We start from the raw sequence: 24,983 nt of genomic DNA on the forward strand, positions 1-24,983 counted from the left end.
GCCGTGCCAGCATGGTAAGGGTTGGAGACTTGGGGTCCTGGGCATGGAGAGGTGGGCAGCAATATCACCTACAGAAAAGCAGCCCTGAAAACCTCAGACACCATGTGGCTGAGAAAGACCCTGAAATACTTAGAGGTGAAGAAACTTTGAAAGAGAAAGAAAGGTGAGGTGGGGCTGTGATAAATTCTAAGAAGGAAATGGTGACAGGAAAACCCAGTAAGAGAAAGGAGAAGTGGCTCAGATTCTGGAGTGAATAAATAATGAACCAGAAATGACTCAAGCTGTTACAGAACCCTGCCTATGCTGTTCTGGAACAACTGTGGGGTTCGTGCGCTTGCCACCAAGAAGCGTGACTCCCAATACAAGAGTTTAGTGAAAAAGGAAAGGGGTTGTTTATTCACAGTTATACATATTCAGAAGTATGGTGGATTTCTGCCAATAAGTCCTATTCCCTTTAAAACACCCCCAAACTACATAATCCTGGCCCTCTTTGCCAACACAAGCCAGTCTCAGAATATGCCAGTCAAGAGGTACCATCTTTCAGAAAAATGGAAGTCTGTGGCTTAGCAGTCCTGGTCACAGTTCAGCATTCCAGGCATCTCCCACTAATCCATGCTTGGTTAGGCAGGCCCACACAATTCCTAGCTCTATCAGCTCTGATGCTGTGTTCTCCAGGAAGGTTTCCCAGTGGATCTCCTTTTCCTTACTCCAGCTCTTAATCCAGAACTACTTGGCACTTCCCTCATGACCAAATTCCCCTACTTCATGGCTCCCATGGCTCCTTCCTCATGACTGCCACTCACTACTGACCTCATGGCTGATGGAGTGGCCCCTCTACCCCCTTTCAAACCACATGGCTGCTATTTCATGGCTGCCTGCCCTTATTTTAAATGCTGACCCAGAGCTCCCTATGTGACCTCATATCTGGCCCTTCCTACAACGACCTACTTTTGCCAGTTCTCTCATATCTTATACCTTCTTTCAGTTGCCATCTTTAGTCAGGCAAGAGCCTCCCATAACTCATAGATATCTGAGTGGACCACCTCCCCTGGCTGTGTCATGAATCACCAAATGCTCTGAAAGTCATATGGATCTTTTGTCCAGGGTGGCCACACAGCTACCAACTAGCTATTGTAGCGCAAAGTATCTTAATCACCATACTATTCACTTCCCCATCCTCCAACCATGCACTGAAAATATGCTTTGCTGTTTTTGGACCCCCACCCCCCGCCACCACCACCCTGTTACAAAGCTAGAAGTCTGAGAGACTCAGAGCTGGTCTAATGGACAGGGTGGGTACCAGTGGCCTCTGGCCTTGAAAGTGCCTTGAATTCTGGCTTTGCCATTACTTCTTTTCCTCAGACTGGGTTCCACACTTGGTGGGTGAATGTGGACAAGACAAGAACACTGGATGAATAACACTTCATCTCCCTTCTCAAGTGCCTAAGATACTTCCATGATACTTCAGAGAAAAACTAAGGTAAGTAAGACACCTTGCCTTTGGAAAGGATAACTTGGATCATAAAAGTATAGAACAAGATGTATACTTAATTCAACCCACCCATTTTACAGATGAGGGCAATGAGACTCCAGCCAGGACCATATGGTATATAAAAATCATAGCCTCATTTCAGTGAATCATGAGTGACATTTCCAGAAAAAGGATGGCTGCTGAGGGAGGATGATATAAGCAAGGAAGGGATAGACACCCAAGTTACCCATCTCCTCAGCCCAGTGGGTTCATGAGTCAGTCACATTCAGCTCTGTCCATCTGGTACCCCTGGGGTGTTTAGAGCCAGGCTGAGCCTATGGCAAGAGGTCAAAGGCCAAGACAAGATCTGGGGAAGTTTGGAGAACAGCCAGCCTATACCACTGCTGGCATTCTGGACTTAATAAATTTCTGCCCAGAGGTGCTGGCTGAAGAAGATTCCAGTAGGGTGGGGGCACTGGAGGGGCTGGAGGGGCTGCATCTGATCTGCCACATATTGAGGGTAGAGGTGGGTGGATGAAGAAACTAGGACAGAAGCTGATTTAATTCAGGTCTGGCTTGCCAAAGCTAAATGGAACAGAATAATTTACAGTCTGTCTCCTGAATTGTTCCCCCCTCCCCACCCCACCACCATGGGAAGAAGAGAACAGAAATCTGATGTGCAGCAATCCTTGGATCTCCCAATCCATTTCCATCCCATGCCCACCCACAGGGCCTGAACAGGTCTTCCAGAAAGTTTCTGCCACTCCTCTTGCTACATGCAATCTGTCCCACTTCTCTGTCTTTAAAGGACAATTCCCCACCTCACCCCCATATTTCTCTGTCATGTCATTTTGTTCCCAGGAAGGAAGGGATAGAGGGATAGGATCCTCCCCATGGTGTTCCCGGAGGTTAAGGATAAATCCTTGAAGACTAAGCCAAGTGTACTCATCAAGAAAGTCCTACAGATGGAGAAAGTGTAACTGAGTCCTGTAACCACCCCAACGATGAATGGAGGGAAACACTCCTGGCCCCCTGATTTTGGATGCAAGTTATATCATGAATTGTGGTAAGAAGGAGGGGGGATTGAACTGCCAAGGAATTGGGGTAGCAACACCATCGAGAAATCTTCAGGCTTTACCACAAGTTTAGTTTCTTGTACCAAGTAGGAAAACAAAACCTTTGGGAAGGTAGTGGTATTAGTTACACTACAGGGGCAGCTACTATATCAGATGCTTGGAATACTAATATCTTAAATGAGATCAGTGTTCATTTCTGTCCCCTACTTATGTATGAATATGGAGTGTCTCTACAGAGTCAGAACCCAGGCTCCTTCTGTCTCACTCTGGCTCTTACCTGTCTGCAAGGTCCCAAATGATGCACCATGACATCTATGCTCCAGCTGGTGCAAAGAGGGTGAGGAGAAAAGGAGGACACTCCTTTTCTCAGAGGACTGAACTCTAAAATTTTTCATTGACTCTACTCACATCCTATAAGCCAGAACCTAGCTATAAGGCCACCCCTAGGTACAAAGGAAACTGGGAAATGTCCTCTTTGACTGGGTGGCTGTATGTTATCTATTGCAGTATAACAAATCTTCCAAATACAGTGAGTTGAAATAATTTATCATTTCTCACATTTATGTCTGGTGATAGTCTAGGAAGTTCTTTTGCTGGGTTTGTCTGGGCTTGATGACCTCATGCATGCAGTTGTACTGGCTGTCAGCTAGAGGCCTCAGTCATCTCCTCGTGTGGCTGCACATTCACCAACGGGCTAGAGCAGAGGTTTTCAACAGGTGTGTGGCAAGAATTTTTAAAACAGGCCATATCTGACTATTTAGTCAGGATCATTGAGCTCTTTTCCCTTAGATTGTCAAATAAAAAAATAACAACAGTCAACACAACAATAGTTATCTAGTGTAAATGAATAAAAATTATATGTATTTTTGTCAGATTGGCAAAAAATATATTTTTTTTAGTGTCCCACAGAATTTTAGTAAATAGTCTATGTGTGCCATGATGTGAAAAAGATTGAAAATTACTAAGGTAGATGGGTCTCGGCATAGTAGTTGCAGGGTTGTGAGAGGGCAAGAGCAGAAGCTGTGGGCCTTCTGACCCTCCTACCACAGTCCATTGGTCAAATCAAGCCATGAGACCAGCCCCAGATCAAGGGGGTAGGGAGCAGGCCCCACCACCTGATGGGAGGAGGAGCAATGTCACATTGCAAAGGGGTGAGATAAAGTGAGGCACATTTCACTGGGGGGGTCATAATTATTACCATCTACCATAGATAAGAATCTATTTCTAAGAGACTGGAGACTGGAGGCTGAAGGGATTTACTTGTTCTGAAGCAAGGGGGCCTCAAAAAGTGAAAGCCAGGGTAGACTATCCTGGGTTGGCTGCTTATCAGCAGAGATTTGTGGCATTGTTAGTAACTGTGTGCTCATCTAGGTTAATTTGTCACTAAAAGTGATTTCTTTTCTAACCCAATATAAAGCTCTTATCTGGCTGAACTCAACACAGGCCTCCAATTCAAAGATGCCCTTGTGGACTCTGAGCCCGCAGGACCTTAACTGCCCATCCAAGAGCAGGTGCCTACCAACTCAGAGGCCTTTTCCTTTCCTGGGTCAATTAAGGACTTCTGAAGATACTGAGTTTTTTTATCTTTCAACTTAAAACAGAAGAAAAACATTTTAAATGGATTTTACAGTCAGGAGAGGAAACTAGGACTATCGAAAGGTAGCATGTGTATGGCAATCTAAAGTCTCACAGTCACCATCTGATGGGTGACATTTTATACCACTTTGAATAAAAGGAAAACTCCTCACTCTGGCTTACAAAGACCACATGTCCAAGCTCCTGACCACTCTCTTAGCCTAACCTGTGCTGCTCTCTGACTTAAGCCAGGTATCCCTCCCCTCCCTGGGCAGAATTAAGCCAACCCTCCTGCTATCACAATTGGAACTAATATTCATTTAAGCCATGGTTTTCCTGTATTTCAGTGAACCACAAGAAACTGCCATTTTTGTCAATAAACATGTCAGCAATTTCATATGGTTCACCTAATATTATAACAGCTAAGTAACAGCCACTCTCTCTCCCACACCTTCCTTGTGCCTCTGCAAGGCCATTCCTCTGAGGCCATCAGGGCAGTAGAAGGGAAAACTTTGGTGTCACACAGACTTGGGTTTGAATCAAGGCTCCATTTTCTTTTCATCTGTATGAACTCAGGCAACTGTTATGACCTCTAAGCCTCATAAGTGAAATTCAGATGCTATTAAATAGCAAGTGGAGGCCACTTAGTAGGACTGGTGTGTGAGAATTAGACTGGATGCGTGCTCAGGCCAGTCACAATTACTGTACTGACAAAAATATAGGATATGGACACTGGGGCGAGGGAGGGAGCAAGGAGGGAGGGCTAACTAGAAACAGCTATCCAAACTTTACCTTCAAGCACCCTTGGTAGCAGGTGCTGTAGGTGCCCTGCTTAGATCCCTGTGGGCCTTACCAGGGGATATACTCACCTGTCAGGCTTCCTAGTAGAAGCATTTGTATCCTTTTCTTTGACCACCAGAATCTGCTCTCCCAGTTTCAGGGCAGACCAGGGAATCAATGCCCCCCCCTCCCCCCAGAGCAGCTCTTAGCCAATAATTATGTGGAATTCTTATATATATACCCCAGTTTCCTCTCTCCTCGAGCAGGAAGTGGCAGAGGTTCATGTTCCACTCTCTTTCCCAGAACTCCCCAGTGGGGTTCTGCTCCAGGGCCTCGAGCAGTGCTTTTCATAACACACCCTTTACTGGCTGCCTTCTCTTCCCCAATTCATGTTCCTCCCCTATTGGTATTTCTTTATTTAAAAATCTTTTGGGGTTACACTGGTTAATAAAATTATATAGGTTTCAGGTGTACAATTCTATAATACATCTGTATGTTATCTTGCATGTTCACCACCTAAAGTCCAGTTTCCTTTCATCACCATATATCCTTCCTTTACCCTCTTCCACTGTCCCCCGCCACCCCCTTTCCCTCTGGTAATCATACTATTATCTGTGTCTATGAGATTTTTTTTTTTTTTGGCAAAATCCTTTCACCTTTTCACCCAGCCCCTAACCACCCTCCCATCTGACAGCTGTGACAGTCTCTTTTCTGTATCTATGAATCTGTTTCTATTTTGTTTGTTTTGTTCATTAGATTCCACTATATAAGTGAAATCTTATGCTATCTAACCGGCTTATTTCACTTAGCATAATACTCTCCAGGTCCATCCATGCTGTTGCAAAAAGGTAAGATTTCCTTCTTTTACAGACAAGTGGTATACCATTGTGTAAATATACCACACTTTTTTTATCCACTCACCTACTGACAGGCACTTGGGCTGCTTCCAAATCTTGGCTATTATAAATAATGCTGCTATAAACATATGATGCATATATTCTTTTGAATTAGTGTTTCAGTTTTCTTCAGATATATTCCTAGAAGTGGAATCACTAGGTCATAAGGCAGTTCCATTTTTAATTTTTTAAGTATATTTTATTGGTTATGCTATTATAGTTGTCCCAATTTTGTCCCCCTCTGCCCTGTTCCCCCCTTTCCTCTAGCAATCCCCTCCTTAGTTCATGTCCATGGGTTGTGCATGTAAGTTCTTTGGCTTCTCCATTGCCTATACTGTTCTTAACCTCCCCCAATCTATTCTGTACCTGCCCAATTATGCTTCTAAATCCCTCTACCTTTTCCCCAATTCTCCCCCTTTCTCCTCCCAGCTGATGACTCTTTAAATGATCTCCATATCTATGATTCTATTCCTGTTGTAGTTGTTTGCTTGGTTTGTTTTTGTCTTTTAGATTCAATTGTTGATAGTTGTGTGTTGTCATTTTAATGTTCATATTTTTTATCTTTTTCCTAAATAAGTTCTTTTAACATTTCTTGTTATAAGGTCTTGGTGATGATGAACTCCTTTAGCTTTACCTTGTCTGGGAAGCACTGTTTCTGCCCTTCCACTCTGAATGATAGCTTTGCTAGATAGAGTAATTTTGGTTGTAGGTCCTTGCTTTTCAGGACTTTGAATACTTCTTGCCAGTTCCTTCTAGCCTGCAAACTTTCTTTTGAGAAATCAGCTGACATTCTTATGAGAACTCCTTTGTAGGTAACCCTCTGCCTTTCTCTTGCTGCTTATTAAGATTCTCTCTTTATCTTTAATCTTTGACATTTTAATTATGATGTGTCTTGGTGTGGACCTCTTTGGGTCCAACTTGTTTGGGACTCTCTGTGCTTCCTGGACTTGTATGTCTATTTCCTTCACCAAATTAGGGAAATTTTCTTTCATTATTTTTTCAAATATGTTTTCAATTTCTTGCTCTTCCTCTTCTCCTTCTGGCATTCCTATGATTCAGATACTGGCCCTTTTGGGAATGTCCCAGAGGGTCCTTATACTATCATCTTTTTTTTCAATTCTTGTTGCTTCGTTTTGTTCTGGTTGACTGCTTATTTCTTCCTTATGTTCCAAATCCTTGATTTGAATCCTGGCTTCCTTCCTTTCACTGCTGGTTTCCTGTGGATTTTTCTTTATTTCCTGAGTAGAACCTTCATTTCTTCCCTTATGTTTATGTCCTATCCAATAATATCTTTGAGTATTCTGACCACCGGTGTTTTAAATTCTGCATCTGATAGGTTGGCTACCTCTGTTTTGTTTAGTTCTTTTTCTGGGGTTCTGTTCTGTTCCTTTGTTTGGCCCTATTTCTTTGTCCCCTGATTTAGGCAGCTTCCCTCTGTTTGTGTACTAGGTAGTGTTGATGGGAGAGACCTGGTTCTTCTTGCTGATGCATATAAAGGATAACATATCAGCAAATGATCCAGAAGAAAACAGAAGTCCGGAGCTTGGCTAGGCAGGCATCTTGCGGTTCCCAGCACCATCAGCTGTATCACTATGACTTCTGGTTCTTAATCGAAACCCACGTGGTACCTTCTCATGGCCCAAGAGTCCTTTCTCCCCTTTCCTTCCCACAGGGTCTTCTCATTGTTCCCACATGGCATGGAGCAAACTATCTTCAGCTCTCATGTACACCTGCTGTAATCAGGGGAGCCACCTGCATGGCTGCTACATCTTGCTTTCCTGCTTCTGAAAACTGTGTGGTCAAAAACCTCTAGCATGACTGTCACACTTGGGTCCCAACCCCAGTGGGAATCCTCCCCTACAACCCCATCACTGACTCCTTCAGCAGGCGCTACAACCAGGGGAGCTGCTTTCCCAGTTACATCCTCAGTTAAACTTGGGCCAACCTTCCTGGTTAGCCTTTTTGATATGCAAAGTGGCCATCTTTGCATATGAAGAATGAAGCTATCCTCCTGTTATTGACATGCAAAATGACTCTCAATGGCCCCACTCCATGTCTCCCATCCCCCATGGCAGTGCACCTGTGAAGGTGTGTGGGGAGTAATAATATCTTATATGTTGAAAATCAAGATGGCGAGGAGTGAATGGAAGTCACACTGACCTCCTCCCAGGACCAATATGGAATTACAACTAAATTGTGGAGAAATCACCTGGAACAAACAACAACCATAGCAAGAGAGAAGCATTGTAACCTCTGAGACAAAAGAATTGGCTTCAGTGCAATCTAACTGGTAAGGAGTGTGGTAGAGACCTGAGAAGGTGGGTGGGGCGCCCACGGGCGGCCGCACCAGAAGGATATTGAAACATCCAGTTGGACCCCCCTGAAAAGAGTGAGATCTAAACCAAAAGTGGGGATCTCCAGCCCACAGCACGAGCCCAAAAAGTACACAGAAAACAGCCAGCTGCGAAAAGCGGCAGGGTTGCTCTCTGCCAGACACAGGCGGCTGGAGACACAAAGAACTGTTTAAAGGGCCAACGCACAAATTTTTATTCGCAGCCACTTACCCTAGTCTCAGGCAAAGGTGGGAGCAGAGTGGGCTAGAGACACCTGAGGAGAGACTGGGAAGGAGGCTTTGGGGAGAGAACTGAGAGAGTAGCCGGTGGGATCTCAGTGCTGACTCATTCCCCATGCAGCAGCAGCCATCTTGCTCAAGAAGAGACCACTCCCCCTGAGCAGCACCTATGTCAAAGGAACCAATAGCCCTGCCCCCAGGTGGGGTTCCACCCTGCCCCTTGCTGTCTAAGCTGCCTGCTGTGTGCACAGTGGCAGCCACAGACATAAAATCCCTGGCGAAAGAGGGCACAGAGAGGTCTGGTGACACTTGAGGAGAGACTGGGGATGGAGGCTTTGGAGAGAGAACTGAGAGATTGGCTTGCGGGATCCCAGAGCAGACTCTGCCCCCATTCAGCAGCAGCATGAAAGGACTCAATAAACCTGCCCCCAGGAGGGACTCCACCCCACCATGAGCTGTCTAGGGCGGCCTGCTGAGTGCAGAGAGAATAGATTAACAGCTGAAGGGTACAGCCACGAACAGTTGATTACTGGAAGTCTCCAACAGACTGCTTAAGGTCAGACAAGATCAACATCTGACGTCATCAGAGACAGATCCACAAAGTAAAAACAGTGGTCTCCACCATAGAAGTTCACACCACAAAGTCAGGAAATCAAGACAAATCAATTTAAGAATCAGAAGCAAAAAAGAAGAGTCTCACAAATAATGGGAAGACAAAGAAATACGCCCCACTCGAAGGGAAAGGAGGAATCCCCAGAAAGAGAACTAAATGAAATAGAGGCCAAGTACACTATCAGATATTGAGTTCCAAACAACGGTTCTAAGGAAGCTCAACGAGCTCAGTGAGCTCAGAGAGAATTACCAAAAACTACAGGGAAACTATGAGGAACTTAACTACATCTATATCAGTATGGAAAAGGACATAGAAACTATCAATAAGAGACAAGAGGAAATGAAGAATGCAATTTCTGAATTGAAGAACACAATAGAAGGAATCAAAAGCAGGCTAGATGAAGCTGAGGACCGAATCAGAGAGCTGGAGGACAAGGTAGAAAAAAGCTCCCAGAAAGAGCAAGAAAATGAAAAAAGACTCAAAAAGAATGAAGAGGCATTTAGGGAAATGCAGGACAACATGAAACGAAATAATATCCGTATAATAGGGATACCAGGAGGAGAAGAGGATGAGGAAGGGATAGAGAACCTGTTTGAAAAAGTCATGATGGAAAACTTCCCTAGTTGGAGGAGAGAAGAAGTCACACAAGTCCAGGAAGCACAGAGGGTCTCATTCAAGAGGAACCCAATGAGGCCCACTCCAAGACACATCATCATGAAAATGGCAAATATCAAAGACAAACAGGGAATCCTAAAGCAAGCAAGGGAGAAAGAGGTAGTAACATATAAGGAAGCCCCAATACGGCTAGCAGCTGACTTCTCAGCAGAAACCCTTCAAGCCAGAAGGGAATGGCAAGAAATATTCCAAGTAATGAAAAGCAAAGCTCTGCAACCAAGACTGCTCTACCCAGCAAGGCTCTCCATTAGAATGGAAGGCGAAATAAGGAGTTTCCCAGACAAAAGAAGGCTAAAAGAATACACCTCCACCAAACCAGCATTGCAAAATATGCTAAAGGGACTGCTTTAAGATGAAGAAAAAGTTTCTATGAATACCCAGTTCCTTTCAGAGTTGCCAATACTTGATAGTACCAATATTTTTAATACTCATTAATCTGATTGTGACAATGATGTTATTTTAGTTGTTCCTTTACTCTTTGTTGAAACTAAACCTGTTTTAGTAATTTTTCTTGCCTATTTCTATTATTTTTTTAAAAAAGCTTTAAATGACTTTTTGGTATTCTTTATCCATTTATTGATTAAAGGTGTGTAGAAATTTTTTCCCTTAAAACAAAAATAAAAACCCCACTATTAACCATGTTTTAGATGTGTTGCAAATACTCTCCTATTCTATTTCTTGTCCTTTAACTTTTTTTATATGTATATTACTATATAGTTAAACATTTAATACAGTCATATTATCAATATTTATAGCTTCTTGGTTTGAATATTTTACTTCAGGTCATGAAAAATGTTAGTTTGTATTTTCTCTGAAAACTCCTTAGATTATACATATTGGTTTTTAATTCACCTGAATATTTCTTGTATAATGTGTGTAATAGGGCTCTATATTTGTTTTATTTCAATTAATAGTGGTCCATGCACCTTATTTGTTGAATAAGCCTTATTTTACCCATTGACTTGAAATATCAACTTAATCATATATTGTTAGGCAGATATATACGTTTGTCTCTAGAATGTTCATTATATTTCATTGATCTAGTTGATTATTTCTGTGCTGGTGTCATGTTAGTTTAATTGCTGAGACTTCATAAGGGTTTTAAATTTTTTTAATATAATTAACTTGGACATTAAAAATAAATAAAATCAATGTGTATTTAAGAAAGAAAGGAGAGAGCGATGGAACTGCTACCTTTTGTGACAACATGGATGAAACTGGAGAATATTAAGCTAAGTGAAATAAGCCATTGATGAAAGACAAATACCATATGATCTCACCTATAAGTGGACTCTATTCAACAAAATAAACTAATGAACAAAGTAAACCACAGGCACAGAAACATGGAGCAGACTGAAAGTGACCAGAGGGGAGGGGGAAGGGACTAGGCAAAGAACATGTATGAATGACCCGTGGGCATGGACAACAGAGTGGGAATTGACTGTGGGAGTGGGGGGTGGGCGTGGGGTGGGTGGAGGGGGGTAAAGGGAGAAAACTTGAGACAACTGTGATAGAATAAACATGATTTATAAATTTAAAAAAATAAATAAAAGATATTAAAAAAGAACTAGTTCTAGATTTCAATGATCTTTCGTGTCTTTTAGACTCTTTTATTTATTTCTGCTCTGATCTTTATTATTTCCTTCCTTCTACTTTGGGCTTTAGGTTTTTTTTCCCCCTAGTTCCTTTAAGTGTAAATTTAGATTGTTTATTTACATTTGTTTAGGATTGTTTATTTATTTCTTGTTTCTTGAAGTAGACCTGTAATGCTAAGAATTTCCCTCTTAAGGCAGCTTTCACTGTGTTCCATAGATTTAGGGTTATCATGTTTTCATTTTCATTTGTTTTAAGGTATCTTTTGATTTCTTCTTTAATCTCATTGTTAACCCATTCATTGTTTAGTAACATGTCTTTGTGTGTGTTTTTTATTTCAGTTGTTTTTCTTGTGATTGATTCTAGTATCATACCATTATGGTCAGAACAGATGCTGGATATGATTTCAATAGTCTTAAACTTATTGAGATTTGTTTTGTGTCCTAACATGTGGTCTATCCTATAAAATGTTCCATATGCACTTAAAAAGAATGTATATGCTGCTGCTCTGGGATGAAATGCTCTGAATATATCAATGAAATCCATCTGATCTAGTGTGTCATTTAAGGCTGCTGTTTCCTTTCTGAGTTTCTGTCAGGAAGATCTATCGATTGGTGCTAATGCGGTATTAAAATTCCCTACTATGATTGTATTACTATTGATCTCTCCCTTTATGTCCATCAAGGTTTATTTTATATATTTAGGTGCTCATATGTTGGGTGCATAAATGTTTACAGGGGTCACATGCTCTTGCTGGATTGACCCCTTTAGCATTATGTAATGTCCTTCTTTGTCTCTTGTTATGGACTTTGCTTTGAATTCTACTTTGTCTGACATAAGTAAGCTACCCAGCTTTTTATCATTTTCATTTACATGAAATATCTTTTTCCATCCCTTTACTGTGTGTATCTTTTGTTTTGACATTGATCTCTAGTGAACAGCATAGATAGAGGTCTTGTTTTCTCATCCCTTCTGCTACCCTATGTCTTTTGATTGGAGCATTTAAGCCATTTACATTAAAGCAATTATTGATAGGTATGTGTCTATTGTCATTTTATTCTTTACAACTATGCCTTCTCCTCCTCTTCCTCCTCCTCCTTCTTCACCACCTTCTCTTCTTTTTCTTCTTCTCCTTCTCTTCCTCCTCCTCCTTCTTCTCCTTCCTTTTCCTTCTTCTTCTTAAGAAGACCCTTTAACATTTCTTGTTATACTTGTTTGGTGGTAATGAACTTCTTCAGCTTTTTCTTATCTGGGAATCTTCTTATTTCTCCTTCAATTTTAAATGATAGCCTTGCTGGATAAATTAGCCTTGGTTGTAGGCCCTTGCTTTTCATCACTTCATATATTTCATACCAATCCCCTCTGGCCCAAAATGTTTCTGTTGAGAAATCTGCTGACAGTCTTATGGGACCTCCCCTGTAAGTAATTCTCTTTCTCTTCGTGCTTTTAAGATTCTCTCTCTGTCCTTAATCTATGCCATTTTATTTATGATGTGTCTTGGCTTGGGCCTCTTTACGTTCACCCTGTTTGGGACTCTGTTCTTCCTGAACTTGTGTGTGTTTTTCTTTCACCAGATTAGAGAAGTTTTCAGGCATTATTTCTTCAAATAGGGTCTCAATTCCTTGCTCTCTTTAGTCTCTTTCTGATACTTCTATGATGAGAATGTTGTTACACTTCGTGTTGTCTCAAAGATCTCTTAAACCATCATTTTTAAATTTTTTTTCCTGCTCTGATTGGGTGTTTTCTACTACCTTATCTTCCAAATTGCTGATTTGATCCTCTGCTTCATCCAACCTACTGTTTATTCTTTCTAGTGTATTATTCATTTCAGATCTTGTATTCTTCATTTCTTACTGGTTCTTTTTTATGGTTTCTATGTCCCTTTTATGCTTACTATCTCTTTGTTGAAGTTCTCACTAAGTTCCTTGAGAATCCTTAAAACCATTCTTTTGAACCATGTCTGGTAAATTACTTGCCTCCATTTTATTTAGCTCTTTTTCTGGAGATTTCTCCTGTTCTTTCATTTGGGACTTGTTTCTTTGTCTCCCAATTTTGACTTCATCTTTGTATTTTGTTTCTATGTACTAGGTAGATCTGCTATGTCTCCCAGTCTTGGTAGGGTGATCTTATGTAGTAGGTGTCCCATGGGAGCCAGTGGTAGAGTTTCCTTGATTACCTGAGCTGGGTACTGCAGGAATATCCCTTGCATGGGTTATGTGGGCCCTCCTGTTGTAATTGAGTCTTGATTGCTATTGGCCTGTGAGTGTTGGGATGGTATGGGGGGGGGGTCAACCCTCAAGCTGTACAACTGAGAGGACTGATCCCAATCACAGTGTATAAGCTGCTGTAGAGATGCTGATCACATAAAGCAGAATTCACCTCAGCAGGGTCTAGTTCCTGCCAAGATCTCCCTTTTGATATGCCACTTGTGAAGCTAATTGGACCCTGCTCTGATGTTGTCTGAAGCTGGCCACTTTATTTGTTGATTCTGGGGCCTCTTGGGAGGGGCTTGGATTCAGGCCAATGTCAGATGCTGCCTGTGACTGACCCTGGACGACCTGTTTGGGGCTACAAAGCAATCCACAGTTTGTGGCTGCTCCTGCTGGGCCTGAGTATACATGGGAAGAACTAAGCTTTTATCAGCTCTTTTTAGGAGCAGGTCAGCAAAAGTCCCAATGCACCCTGAGACTTGCCTCTGCCTGCTGGCTGCCTCATAGGTTCAGTCATTGATAGAGCCTCTGGAGGTACTCAAGTTGCATGAGATAAGTTCTCAGTGAGTCACCAGATAGGGGTAAGTGGTGTTCACCAGACTTACAGGTTCAAACTCAGTGCCAATGCTGGGTCGGAAGCCACTCAGCAAATGTCTCAGGGTATATCAAGTCTAGCTACTCCCTGACAGGCACCTACAGGCCTTTGTGGTGGGAAAAGGTCTCAAGGAGTCATCAGAGTGAGATCAGCAGTTTATCAGACCAAGATTTAGCCATGTGAAGGGAGGGCTCTGCACTGGTCAGCTATGTGAGGGAAAAATAAGCCCTGTCCTAGAGCCACACAACTCGGTTTGTCCAAGATTATTCCCAGACCACAGCAGCGCAGAGCAGCCAGGAGTTGAGAGGGTACGGCCACCTGGAGCCTGAAGGGTGGGACTAGAGGGTCCTCTGTGACAGGGAGGTGTCAGGCACATTCACCAGAAAGTGAGCGGAATAGCTCTTGTCCCAATGCTACACCACTCAGTCACTGACACCCCTTGAGTCTTCCCAGATGTCTACACCCCAGCCCAGGCAGCTGAATCCTCAGCAGGGCATGAGTTCTGCAGGGTGGGGTGACAGAAAGTCCAGATGGTGGGCTATTTCTTTCCCTCAAGTTGATGCTTTGAGGAGAGTGCTCTGCCCAAAAAGGATGGCATCCACAGTGTGGAAGATAGACTCAGCATAGGGGTTCTGGCAGCTGTCCCCTCAACTCCCTCCCCAGTGCTACAAACCCCAGCCTCTCCTCATACAACTCCAGTCTGCTTCACTCTCCCTCTGCCAGAACCCAGAGTGAGTAGCTGTCAACAAGATTTTACACTTAAGCCTGTTAAGAGGGTATGTGTGTCTCTAGCAGACTCATATGTCTCCTCGACAGACAGGATCTGCATTGATTTTCACAGCCAATGTTTATGTGGGCACCTCTTTCTGGCTCTGGTGCTCTGGGCTGGGGAGCTCAGTGTGGAGTTGAGACCCTATGCTCCCCAGGAGGAACCTTTGTAACTGAGATATCCCTCCCAAATCTCAGCTGCCACCTGTTGGAGTGCGTCCAGCCCTTTCCATGTCTCCACCCTTCCTACCAGTTTTGATGTGGCTTCTTCTGTATATCCTTAGTTAAAAGATTTCTACTGTTTATTGGTATTTCCTGATGCAACTCAAAAAAAATTCTTTCTCTCAAATTTGTATCTTGGGTTTGCTTCTGGGAGAATCCAAACATCAGGAAATATACCCTAAAAATTATCTTTACCCATACACAAAAATGGCACATTCAAATTATTAATTCACCACTGTTTTAATCACAGGAGATTGGAAACAATATCTCAAAAGGAGATTGACTGAATACATTATGATTCACCCACACAATGAAATGCTATGGAGCTGCATAAAAGAATGAAAATACACGTTACGTCTTTATGAAACAGTGTCTGAGCTATAGTAATGAAAAAAGCAAGATGCAGAACAGTATAAAAAAATGTGTGCTATCACTTGCATAAAAAGCTTGTGTGTGTGTTTGCAAATGCCTAAAGTCTTTGTGTAGGAGACCTGAAAACACATAGACTTGACTACCCTTTAGAAATGACTTAAATGACTGGGGCAACCAGGATAGAAGGGAGACTTTTCACCACATGCCCTTGCACATCTTTTGATTTTTGTACTATGAACAGGTTTCATAGTACAAAAAATGATAGTAACATTAAAATAATAAATAAATGAACAGGTGAAGGGAAGTGTATCATTGCTTAATGGACATATTTAGCTCTAGTGTGGAATGGGTTTGGACAGGCTCCTATTGTCTGACTGGATCCTCATTCCAGCATGGCTTCTACATACAGTGTTGGTCCCAGGTGTACAGGTTTCTGCAGGTCTGTGTGCTCACCCACAAAGGGAGTTCTCACATCCTTCAGCAGGGATGGGATCTTTTGCTTTCCCTTTAAGTTCACCCACAAGAGCTGCCATCACCTCTGTCCTGGAGGAAGGCTGAACGGCACCTTCACTCACACACAAGCAAGTCCAAGCAATTCCCTGTGCCTGAGAGCATCTGCTGAAGCTACCTGTCCCCCTATACAAGAGACATCTGAGTCACACACACAACCCACATACACTCACAGGCACACTTGTATGCACACATGAATGGAAATGAAAACCTAAGCAGGTCTTTCCTGAGTGAGACATCACCACCCCAGCCTCCTACTGGACAGACGTGTCTGTCTAGCAGCCTGCATGTTGGTATAACCAAGGTCCTGCTTGCTTCAGGAGAGGGCACTCCATGGAGGAGGAACTGCTACTGGGGCGGGGCAGCTTCTGGAGCAGCTTCACTCATCATGTCCTTGTACTGCCGTTTGAAGAAGCCGAGCTGTGGGGGCAGGGACAGAGGCGTAAAGACCACCGAAGCCAGGGGGGTGAATCCAGGGTCATGCAGACCATGAGGAGGAGACAGACAGAGCAAGAGATACAAAAAATAAGATGGCAGAGTGTTGAAGGGACCTGGGGAAAATGGAGCAGGGAGGGAGATGGCATCAATGTTGGGGCCAGGAAAGAAAGAAATATAAATGGGAAGAGGAGGAGGAGGAGGAGGGGAAAGGAAAAGAGGAAAAGAAGGAGGAGGAGGAGGAGGAAGAAGGGAAAGGGAGAAGGGAGAAAGAAGAAAGAAGGAAGAAGGAAGGAGAAGAAGAACTGGTCACTCTGTACCAGGGAGCACTCTAAGTGCTCTGCATATATTAACTGAATTACCTTCACAAAATGGGTATTTATATTCTCATTTTACAGCTGAAGAAACCGAGGCTTTGTGACTTGCCACAGGTCACAAAGCTGGCAGCACTGCTGGGAGTCAAGTCCAGTAATGAAGCTGCTGAATGAGAAGCAGTGAGGGGGACAAGGGCAGAGGTGGGAAGAGAGCCTCTAGTGAGTACCTTGTACAGTCCAGCGGTGATGAGGGCCAGGAGCACCAGCCCCCCAACAGAGCTGCCCACGATAAGCGGTACAGGGTCATGCACTTTATATGGCTCCACTTTGGTCTCCATCTGGATCCGGGAGAGGGGAAGAGGGGTGTATCAGGAGACACAGGCTCTGGATTTCTGGAGGTTCCCCAGCCAGTCTTTGCGCACACTCTGAACCTAATAACTAACCTCTCCGTATGCCCCCAACCTTAGCCCTCGCTCCCCTCTCCTTTTCCCCACCTCTCTCAATCTCTCTCTCTTTACCCAGACATCTGCACAATCCCAGCCTACCCTCCTCCTTCCAATAGTCCCTCTGTGCCCAAGACCAATACCTGGGCTCTCACAAATGCCCCCTGTCCTGGAAGCAGGGTATACACTGAGTCATTAAAAAAGATCTCTGCTGTGCTCACAACCTGGAGGTAGTTATGTGAAGTCTGTGGGAGAGAGAGGGTGGGAGCTTGAACCATGTGCCCCCTGCAGGATCATGTCTTGGCTGGCTGAGCCTCAGAGCCCCACATACTTTGATATACCAATCAAACAAGAGGTTGCCTTTGAGGGTGACGTTGAATTCTTCGTGGCTGCTGAAGGACTGGATGTCACACTGGATCCTCTGACACACAGCAATGGAGCAGTTCTGCGGAAGGGAGGCGAGAGGAGTCACGACTGAGAATGCTAGCTGCAGAAAACACTCCATGCACTCCACCCACTCAGCTGAGAGGCAGTATTGGGGACCAACAAGGGGACGGTGTTGAGTCTGCATGTAGTCCTGAAGCTGCCGTTACACTTATTCTTACCAGCACTGGGGTCTTCTTAAGCCCAGCCAGGAAGTCAGACTGAGGGGGGACCCTCTCTTCAGTGTGGCAGGCACTGGATAGATTCTGAAGAAAGAGAGACATTACAGAGAGAGAGAAATGAAATCTCCTGGGTCCACCCTGAGGGAAGGTGAGAAGTCCTAGGTCCAGGAGAGGGTCAGAAATAGCTCCAAATTCCAGATTTTAGGAAAGACATGTGAAAGGAAGAGCTGAGCCTACTCCTCAGGCCCAGCAGGGCTTACCTGGGAGAAGATGACCTGAGGTTGATCCCACACGGTCACCTTGTTCAGCTGGATGGGGATCCAGAAGACCACACTGATGGGGAGGCTCCTCTGCCCCAGGTTGCTGAACTGCAAGGTGTGGGTGGGGGCTGGGTATCAGGGCTCTGGCCTTTCTGCAGCTACAATCAGCCTCCCACTCCTGACAATCTAGGACACCTGAGTAAGGCCTCACAGACCCAGGTGCCCTGCCACTTGATGCTTTCTGGGAGGCAGTCAACTGTGGCAGTTAAACATATGTTCAACAGCCAGACAGTCTGGTCCTAAGTAGTGGCTCATCCACTCACTGGTGGTGACTGTGGGCAATTTTTAAATATCTCTGAGCCTGTTTCTTTATCTGTAGATGGGATAATGACAATGCCTCTGCCACAGAGTCATTATGAAGATAAACTGAGTGAATGTACAGGTTCTGCAACCTCGGATTAAACCAGGTGCTCATTGAAGATATTCAGGAAAAAATGTTACATTGTTGCTGATGTGTACTATGTAGTTAGGCCTATAATGGTTGCCTGACATGCGCAGACTTTTTTTTCTTACCTTTACTCCCTAAACAAGACAAATGTAATACATTTACATTGTATTGGGTATAATAAGTAATCTAGAGATGGTTTCAAGTATACAGGAAGATGTGCACAGGTTATATGTAAATATTATACAATACCATTGTATCTCAGGGACTTCAGCATTCACAGATTTTGGTAATAGGGGAGAGTCCTGGAACTAATCCCCCATGGGTACCATGGTATGACTGTATGCACATATGTGTGTGCATGCTTGTGTGTATAGAGAGCAAGCTTGGAACAGAACCCTTCACATAAGAGGCACCTGATGCATGCTTCCCATCAGTTTCTGCATTCCAGCACATTGGTTTCCCTTCCCAGCCTTCTCAGCTCCCCACCTGATATTGATGCTTTATAACATGGCTGGTCTTCTCTGAAGCTGTGAAGTTGAGATATTTGGTGGAGTCCTCACGTCTGAAGGTAGAAAGGAAAAGGGGCAGGAGGTGACAGAACATCAGGAGTGTTCTGGAGGAGAGGTCTCAGGCTAAGACACATGGGCAATGCAGCCCTGAGAGGGTGCAAGCAATGTGTGTTCCAGTTTGGGCCACACACACATATGCACAAATACATACACACATATGCACATATATCCTCAGATACACACAGGCACACGTGCACAGACTCACACACACAGATACACAGTAGGCCATGTCCAGCCGCATAGTGAAGGCAAAGGTAAAGCCCTAAAAGCCGGCACCTGGTGACCACTGTGTAGACAGTGTATTTCACAGGCAGCTCCAGCTGGAATTCAGTTTTGTTGGTCCTCCGCATGTTGTTCTCACTGAAGGGAAACAGGGAGCTCTTTCATTCTCCATCTCCTCCTCCCTCCACCTCAAACCAACCACCAGGTTCTGTTCTTTGTGCATCCTAAACACCATTATTTTCTACTCGCTGCCTCTACCTAATCTAGACCCATCCCTACTCACTCGGGTGTCTGCGATGCCTTCTTCTCACTGGTGCCTGAATTCAAAACTGACCCCACCCAAAATCCCAGACCTCCTGGAGAGCGATTTTTCTACCATGCAAATGTGATCATGTCACTCCCAGGTTAAACTGCAAATTTCCTAATAGCACCCATCAGTCAGTTTATGACACTGCCAATATCTCACCAACTCCTTAAATCCTACATCATGTGCTCAGGCCACACTTAAACACAGTCTGATCTTTCCAGTCTCCAGGCTTTGCTTGGTACTCTTCCTTTATTATGCCCTCTTGCGTACCCTCAATGTATGCCTTTATTTGGCTAACTCGCAGCCTAAACACATCTTTTTCAGGAATCTCCTCTGAACACCAAGATCTCAGGAATACAGAACATAGTATATTTCATGCTGTATTGTGATTGTCAGCTTTCCTGTCTATCTTTGCCACTAAATTACAACCTCTGTGAGGACAATAACCATGGTTGTCTTGTCCATCTATGTCCCATTAGTACTGGGCACAATGTCTGGCACATGTGAGTGTTCATTCAGTGGTTACTGAATGAATGAACCAAAGGAAGAACCAGTGGGGAGAGGGCAGTGGTTCACCCTGGGCAAAGGGTTGTCACCACAAAGTGGAGAATACCTGCGGGAAGCCAAGCACAGCATACCTGCTCACATTGGCCCTGAGAAGTAGTCTGTTTCCAAGGAAAGCATTAGAGTCCACGTCCAATGTAATATTAAAGGTGACCTGGAGTTGGAGAAAGGAGAGACTAACAAGAATAGGAGAAAATATTCATTGTTCATTAACTGAAGAATGAATAAATAAAATGTGGTGCATCCATAACACAGAATATTACTCAGCAATAAAAAAGGAATGAAGTTCTGCAATATGGATGAACCTTGAAAACATGATGCTGAGTAAAAAGCCAAACACAAAGGACCACACACTATATGATTCCATTTATATGAAATATTCAGAATAGGTGACTCTAGAGACAGAAAGTAGGTATGTGGTTGCCTAGGACTGGGAGAAATAGGAGGACTGGGGTTGATGACTAGGAGGAGCAGGGTCATTTCTTGGGGTAAGAAAATATTCTAAAATTGATCGTGGTAATGAATGCACAACTCTGTGAACAACGTAAGAGCTACTGAATTTGTATACTTTAAATGGGTAGATTTTGTGGCATGTGAATTATATTTAAATAAAGCTCTTTTCTTAAAAAAAAAAAAAAAAAAGGAAACTCTACTTAAAAGATGACAAAAGAAAAAAGGTGAGGAGTCCTCAGCCTGACCTCTGAGTTGCCTGGGAAGAGGGGGCGGTTTATGTTGCAGGTGCTGCCATGCAAGGTCTCAGGACCTTTAGTGGAAGCATAAGACTCGCAGGTCACATGCCAGGATCGCCATGACTGCTTGTTCTAGAAGGCAAGGGAAGCCAAGATGGGGATGTAAACCACAAGCCATGGGGACCAGGAAAGCAAAGTCACATGGAGTCTGAGAAAAATTTGGCTACCTGGAACACTGACACTGTCCGATAAGACAAGCCAGGTGGGTAGAAGAAGGCGACCACAGTACTGTAGGAGTCCTCGCCTTGGTTTCTCACAGTCAGAGTCACGTTGAAGTCCCGGGGACCACCTACCACCAGGGTGTCCAGGCTGTCGGGGGAACAAGCCAGGATATGAAATGCTGAGGACTTCCCTGTGAGAAGTCTGCTCTGGTGGGAAGGAAGCATGGACACTTGGAGAGAGAAGACAGTGGGTGGGGCAGACACCCAAACACCTCCAAAGCAGCTGCTCTGTGCCATGCTGGGCTCCTTCAGGGGCAAGGAGAATATCAGGGTACCAGGTCTTGGTGTAGGCTTGGAGGTAACAATGAGGAAATGGCACTCACTTCATAAAATTGAAGGTGATGCTGAGGTCATCCTGACAGATGTTGTCATTGCCACAATTCTTCTCAAAGGGAAACTGCAAAAAAAAAAAGAATATAATAAAATGTAACGAAAGGAAATAATGAAATGATGTCAAATATGACAATAAAATAAAATATTGAAATAAAATTATTTGAAATAAAATAACATGAGTTTCAACAGTCTTGGCCTCTGGTCCCGTCCATGCCCCTGCAAGACTCACCAAGGCTGTGAAGAGTCTCTGGGCATCCACAGCTAGCACTGGCCGGAGGTTCCCAAAGGAGGACAAAGGCTGCCCCACCAGAGAGAAGTTGAGGCGCAGGGTGATGGGGGTCACTGATTCCTCTACACAAGTCTGAGAGATAGCGGTGGTTTGAGGGGTCTGCCTTCTCAGCTTCCCAAGCCCACCCCGTGCTTGGAGGACCCAGGAGTGTGGCTACCGCCAGCTCACCGGTAACTGTAACTTCAGTGTCTCACATTTCTGATTCAGCCTCAACATCTGTGTCTGTCTGCGTGTGCTGTTCTTTGTCTCATCAAAAATGGCCCGAGGATGTCGGCGACCTGGGTCCAGAGCCAGGTCATATGTGATGATGCTCTGGATCTCTCCTGAAGGGGCAGGGCATCACAGTGGTGAGAAGTCTGGCTTTGGAGTCAGGCAGGCGGGAGTTTGAGGCCCAGCTCCTCTGCCCATAGCTGTATGACTTTGGGCAGATAACACCTCTCTGAGTCTCAATATCTTATTTTTAAGTTGAAGGCAATAGTTGTACCTTCCCAGTAGTGAAAATGAAATGAAATGGTGTCTATAGAGCACTTAGCACAGTGCCACATATAAGTGCTCAATAAATGGTAGCTATCCTGTTATATACTGGAAAATTAAGTGTAATTTTTCTGACTGCTTTTAACTTTTTTTCTTTGTCTTTGGTCTTCAGCAGTTTGTGCTTTGGTATAGTACAATGTATAATGTATGTACACCAGTGTAATATACTATGGTATGTTTTTCTTTATATTTATCCTGCTCTGATTTGGTAGAGAATCTTGTCTTTCGTCTGTTTTAGAAAATCCTTTGCCATTATTTCTTTAACTGTTCCTTCTTTCTTATTCTCTCCCTCCCTCTCTCTCTTCCTTTTGAAATTCCAATGACATGTTTATTAGATTTTTTTTTTACCATGTCCCATATGTCTCTAATAGTTTCTTTGTATAGTTTTCATCTTTTTCTCTCTGTATGTTAATCTGGATGTTTTAAATTGCTTTACCTTCCGGTTCTCTAATTTTCTGTTCTGCTTCTAAACTGCTATTAAATCTATTTATTGAAATCCTAATTTCAGCTAGCGTGTTTTTCAGTGCTAGAGTTTCCATTTGACTCTATTTTATGAATTTTAAGTCTTTTCTGAAGTTCCCCATCATTTCTTCTTTTTTCTTGAAGATACTAATTGGAGTTATTTTTAAAATTCCTATATGATAACACCAATTTATGAAGCACTCGTGGGTCTTTTTTTAATTGTCTATTGTTTCTCCTGGTTGCTGGACTCAATGGACATTGTCCCAATAGAAAGACTAAGTTGTTGACAAAGACCCCTCCCAATTCTCTTTCCCCGGCAATGGGGAGCTGCTGAATTTCTGTTCAACTCTTTAGCTCTCCAGTTGCTGTCCTCTACTGTTCCTTGGAGTATTTGCTTGCACATGCATGGCTTAGGAGTCAGTCAATGCCTTAAGAGTGATTTCTGTGTAAATTTGGGGGTCCTTTCTCTGCAATCCTCTACACGCCAGGACTTGGCCCTCAAGCTCTATCCATGCTGGCTGCCCCAAATTCTAACTGCTGTTTCCTCAGCCCAGTAAGATTACTGCTTGAAACTTACTTTTATGACCTCCCCCTATTTCTCTCTAGTGCCACCACTACTATTCCTCTATCCCAAGCACAATGTCACTCCTTAAAAGTAGAAACAAAGGAAGAAGGCAAGTTTGTTGTGATAAAATGCATGTCTGAATGCTTAGCGAATTTGTGTTTAGCTTCATCAATGCCAACTCCCCTTTAAATGAGTTCTCAGTTAAAAAAAAAATTCCCAGTTAATTCACAGGTGTGGGCCCTTGGTTATCTAGAGAACTGAAGAGAGTAAGGGGAATTTTACATGGGCAATAAATTGGAGCCTGTGAGCACTTTGCTCTGAACTGCCAAAAAGGCTGAGAAGGCTGGGTTACCTATTAATGTCCCCAGTCACTTAACCTGTTGTTATTTACCCCCCAGCCTCACCTTCTCTCAGCCGGTCCTTTGTATTCTTGTGTACATGGAGGCAGACTCTGACCTCCCCAGCATTCTGGCCTCTCACCACATGTTCTCGACACTCAAATGCATTCCTTGCCAATTCCTTGGGTGTAAAGTCCATGGTCACATCAACACTCAGCACAGGCTGGGATCTGTAGAGACACCAAAGGACCATCAAGGGTCTTCAGACAGCGAAGCTGCTCCTTAAAGGGAAGATAACCTAGTGTGCTCAGAAAGAGTTTCTCACCTGAGCAGCAGCACATGTCCCTGGGCCCCTACAGCCAGGTCCACCAATCCATCCATTGTGAGGTCCTTACCCCCACTCAGTGACTGACCAAAATACTGGAGCTTGAGGGACAGCTGGGAGCCTAGAATTCGCTGGGAGTAGAAAAGAGGAGGGGAGAAGGGGAATGGGAAAGAAAGAAAAGTAACTCAGTTGCCTTGAGGGTGACTCAAGGAGAGACTGTCTGGGCTCCAGTCAAGTCTCATTTCCCACAATTTTTCAAGAATTAGGTGAAGTATTCAACTTTAGGCCATAGTCTTGAGGTGGCATCCAAAGTTTCCATTAATTACCTGAGTTTTTGAGAGAAAATAAATAATTTACAGGAAAGAAGTGGCATAGCATAAGCATACAATTTGATTCAGCTGAATCTCATTTACATGGTCAGGATAGTGCAAACACTGATATTGATCTAACCAAAATTATCACATAAATGTAAGGAGTGTGGGGAGGGGTAGAAGGCATGTGAATATGTGGCAAAAGGGGTCTGAAAGGGCTCAGTCTTCACCTCCCATGGTAAGAATTCAATGCATAACAAAAATCAAGAAGCAGCAAAATAATCATGTCAAGAAGAGTCACCGAAAGAGCTAAAGGTGGTTCCTAAAGACAAGGGGAAATAAAGAGGAAAACATAGTCCAGGTGTGGAAATTGCTGTTTTCATAATCAGCCTTTAAAAACAAGTTTCACTCTCTGGTCTATGTGTAAGAGTAACACTGACTGACTAACAGCAAAATAAAAAGAAATTTTGTGTCTTTGTCATGTACTTAATGCCCACCGAACTACCCACTTTAAAATGGTTAAAATGGTGAATTTTATGTCATGTCTATTTACCATGATTTTTAAAGTGATTTTGTCAATTGAAAGGAGGCATGAGATGCTGGAAATTCACTATATCTTAATCTTAAGTGGTGCTTATTTCGGTTCATAGATATGTAAAAATTCATCACGTAAAATTTGTGTGTTTAGGGCATGTACGTGTAACTCAAATTTTTTTTTAGCAAAAATTATTGTATTTTGTTGGCATGAAGTTTTGTTTTGA

The 24,983-nt window shown here is 43.5% G+C and overlaps 1 protein-coding gene across 1 annotated transcript in view; it reads right to left on the reverse strand.

Moving 5' to 3' along the window:
• Positions 1-15,746: 15,746 nt before the first annotated feature.
• Positions 15,747-24,983, reverse strand: part of ITGAM (integrin subunit alpha M) — an 82,752-nt gene continuing 73,515 nt past the window's right edge. The window contains exons 15-30 of the mRNA XM_054582617.1: positions 23,912-24,042; positions 23,653-23,816; positions 21,856-22,010; positions 21,628-21,759; positions 21,389-21,462; positions 21,012-21,153; positions 20,794-20,916; positions 20,170-20,249; positions 19,279-19,362; positions 18,920-18,995; positions 17,986-18,093; positions 17,726-17,809; positions 17,452-17,565; positions 17,264-17,365; positions 16,905-17,015; positions 15,747-16,348 (exon numbers count right to left, since the gene is read on the reverse strand). Coding sequence (XP_054438592.1) covers positions 16,277-16,348; positions 16,905-17,015; positions 17,264-17,365; positions 17,452-17,565; positions 17,726-17,809; positions 17,986-18,093; positions 18,920-18,995; positions 19,279-19,362; positions 20,170-20,249; positions 20,794-20,916; positions 21,012-21,153; positions 21,389-21,462; positions 21,628-21,759; positions 21,856-22,010; positions 23,653-23,816; positions 23,912-24,042 — 1,752 coding nt within the window. The 3' untranslated portion in view covers positions 15,747-16,276. The remainder of the gene's footprint in view (positions 16,349-16,904; positions 17,016-17,263; positions 17,366-17,451; positions 17,566-17,725; positions 17,810-17,985; positions 18,094-18,919; positions 18,996-19,278; positions 19,363-20,169; positions 20,250-20,793; positions 20,917-21,011; positions 21,154-21,388; positions 21,463-21,627; positions 21,760-21,855; positions 22,011-23,652; positions 23,817-23,911; positions 24,043-24,983) is intronic.

This window comes from Pteronotus mesoamericanus, unplaced genomic scaffold, assembly GCF_021234165.1.
Source record: "Pteronotus mesoamericanus isolate MK-2021 breed Mesoamerican mustached bat unplaced genomic scaffold, CSHL_Meso_final contig_72, whole genome shotgun sequence".
In the NCBI taxonomy this organism is placed as follows: Eukaryota; Metazoa; Chordata; class Mammalia; order Chiroptera; family Mormoopidae; genus Pteronotus; species Pteronotus mesoamericanus.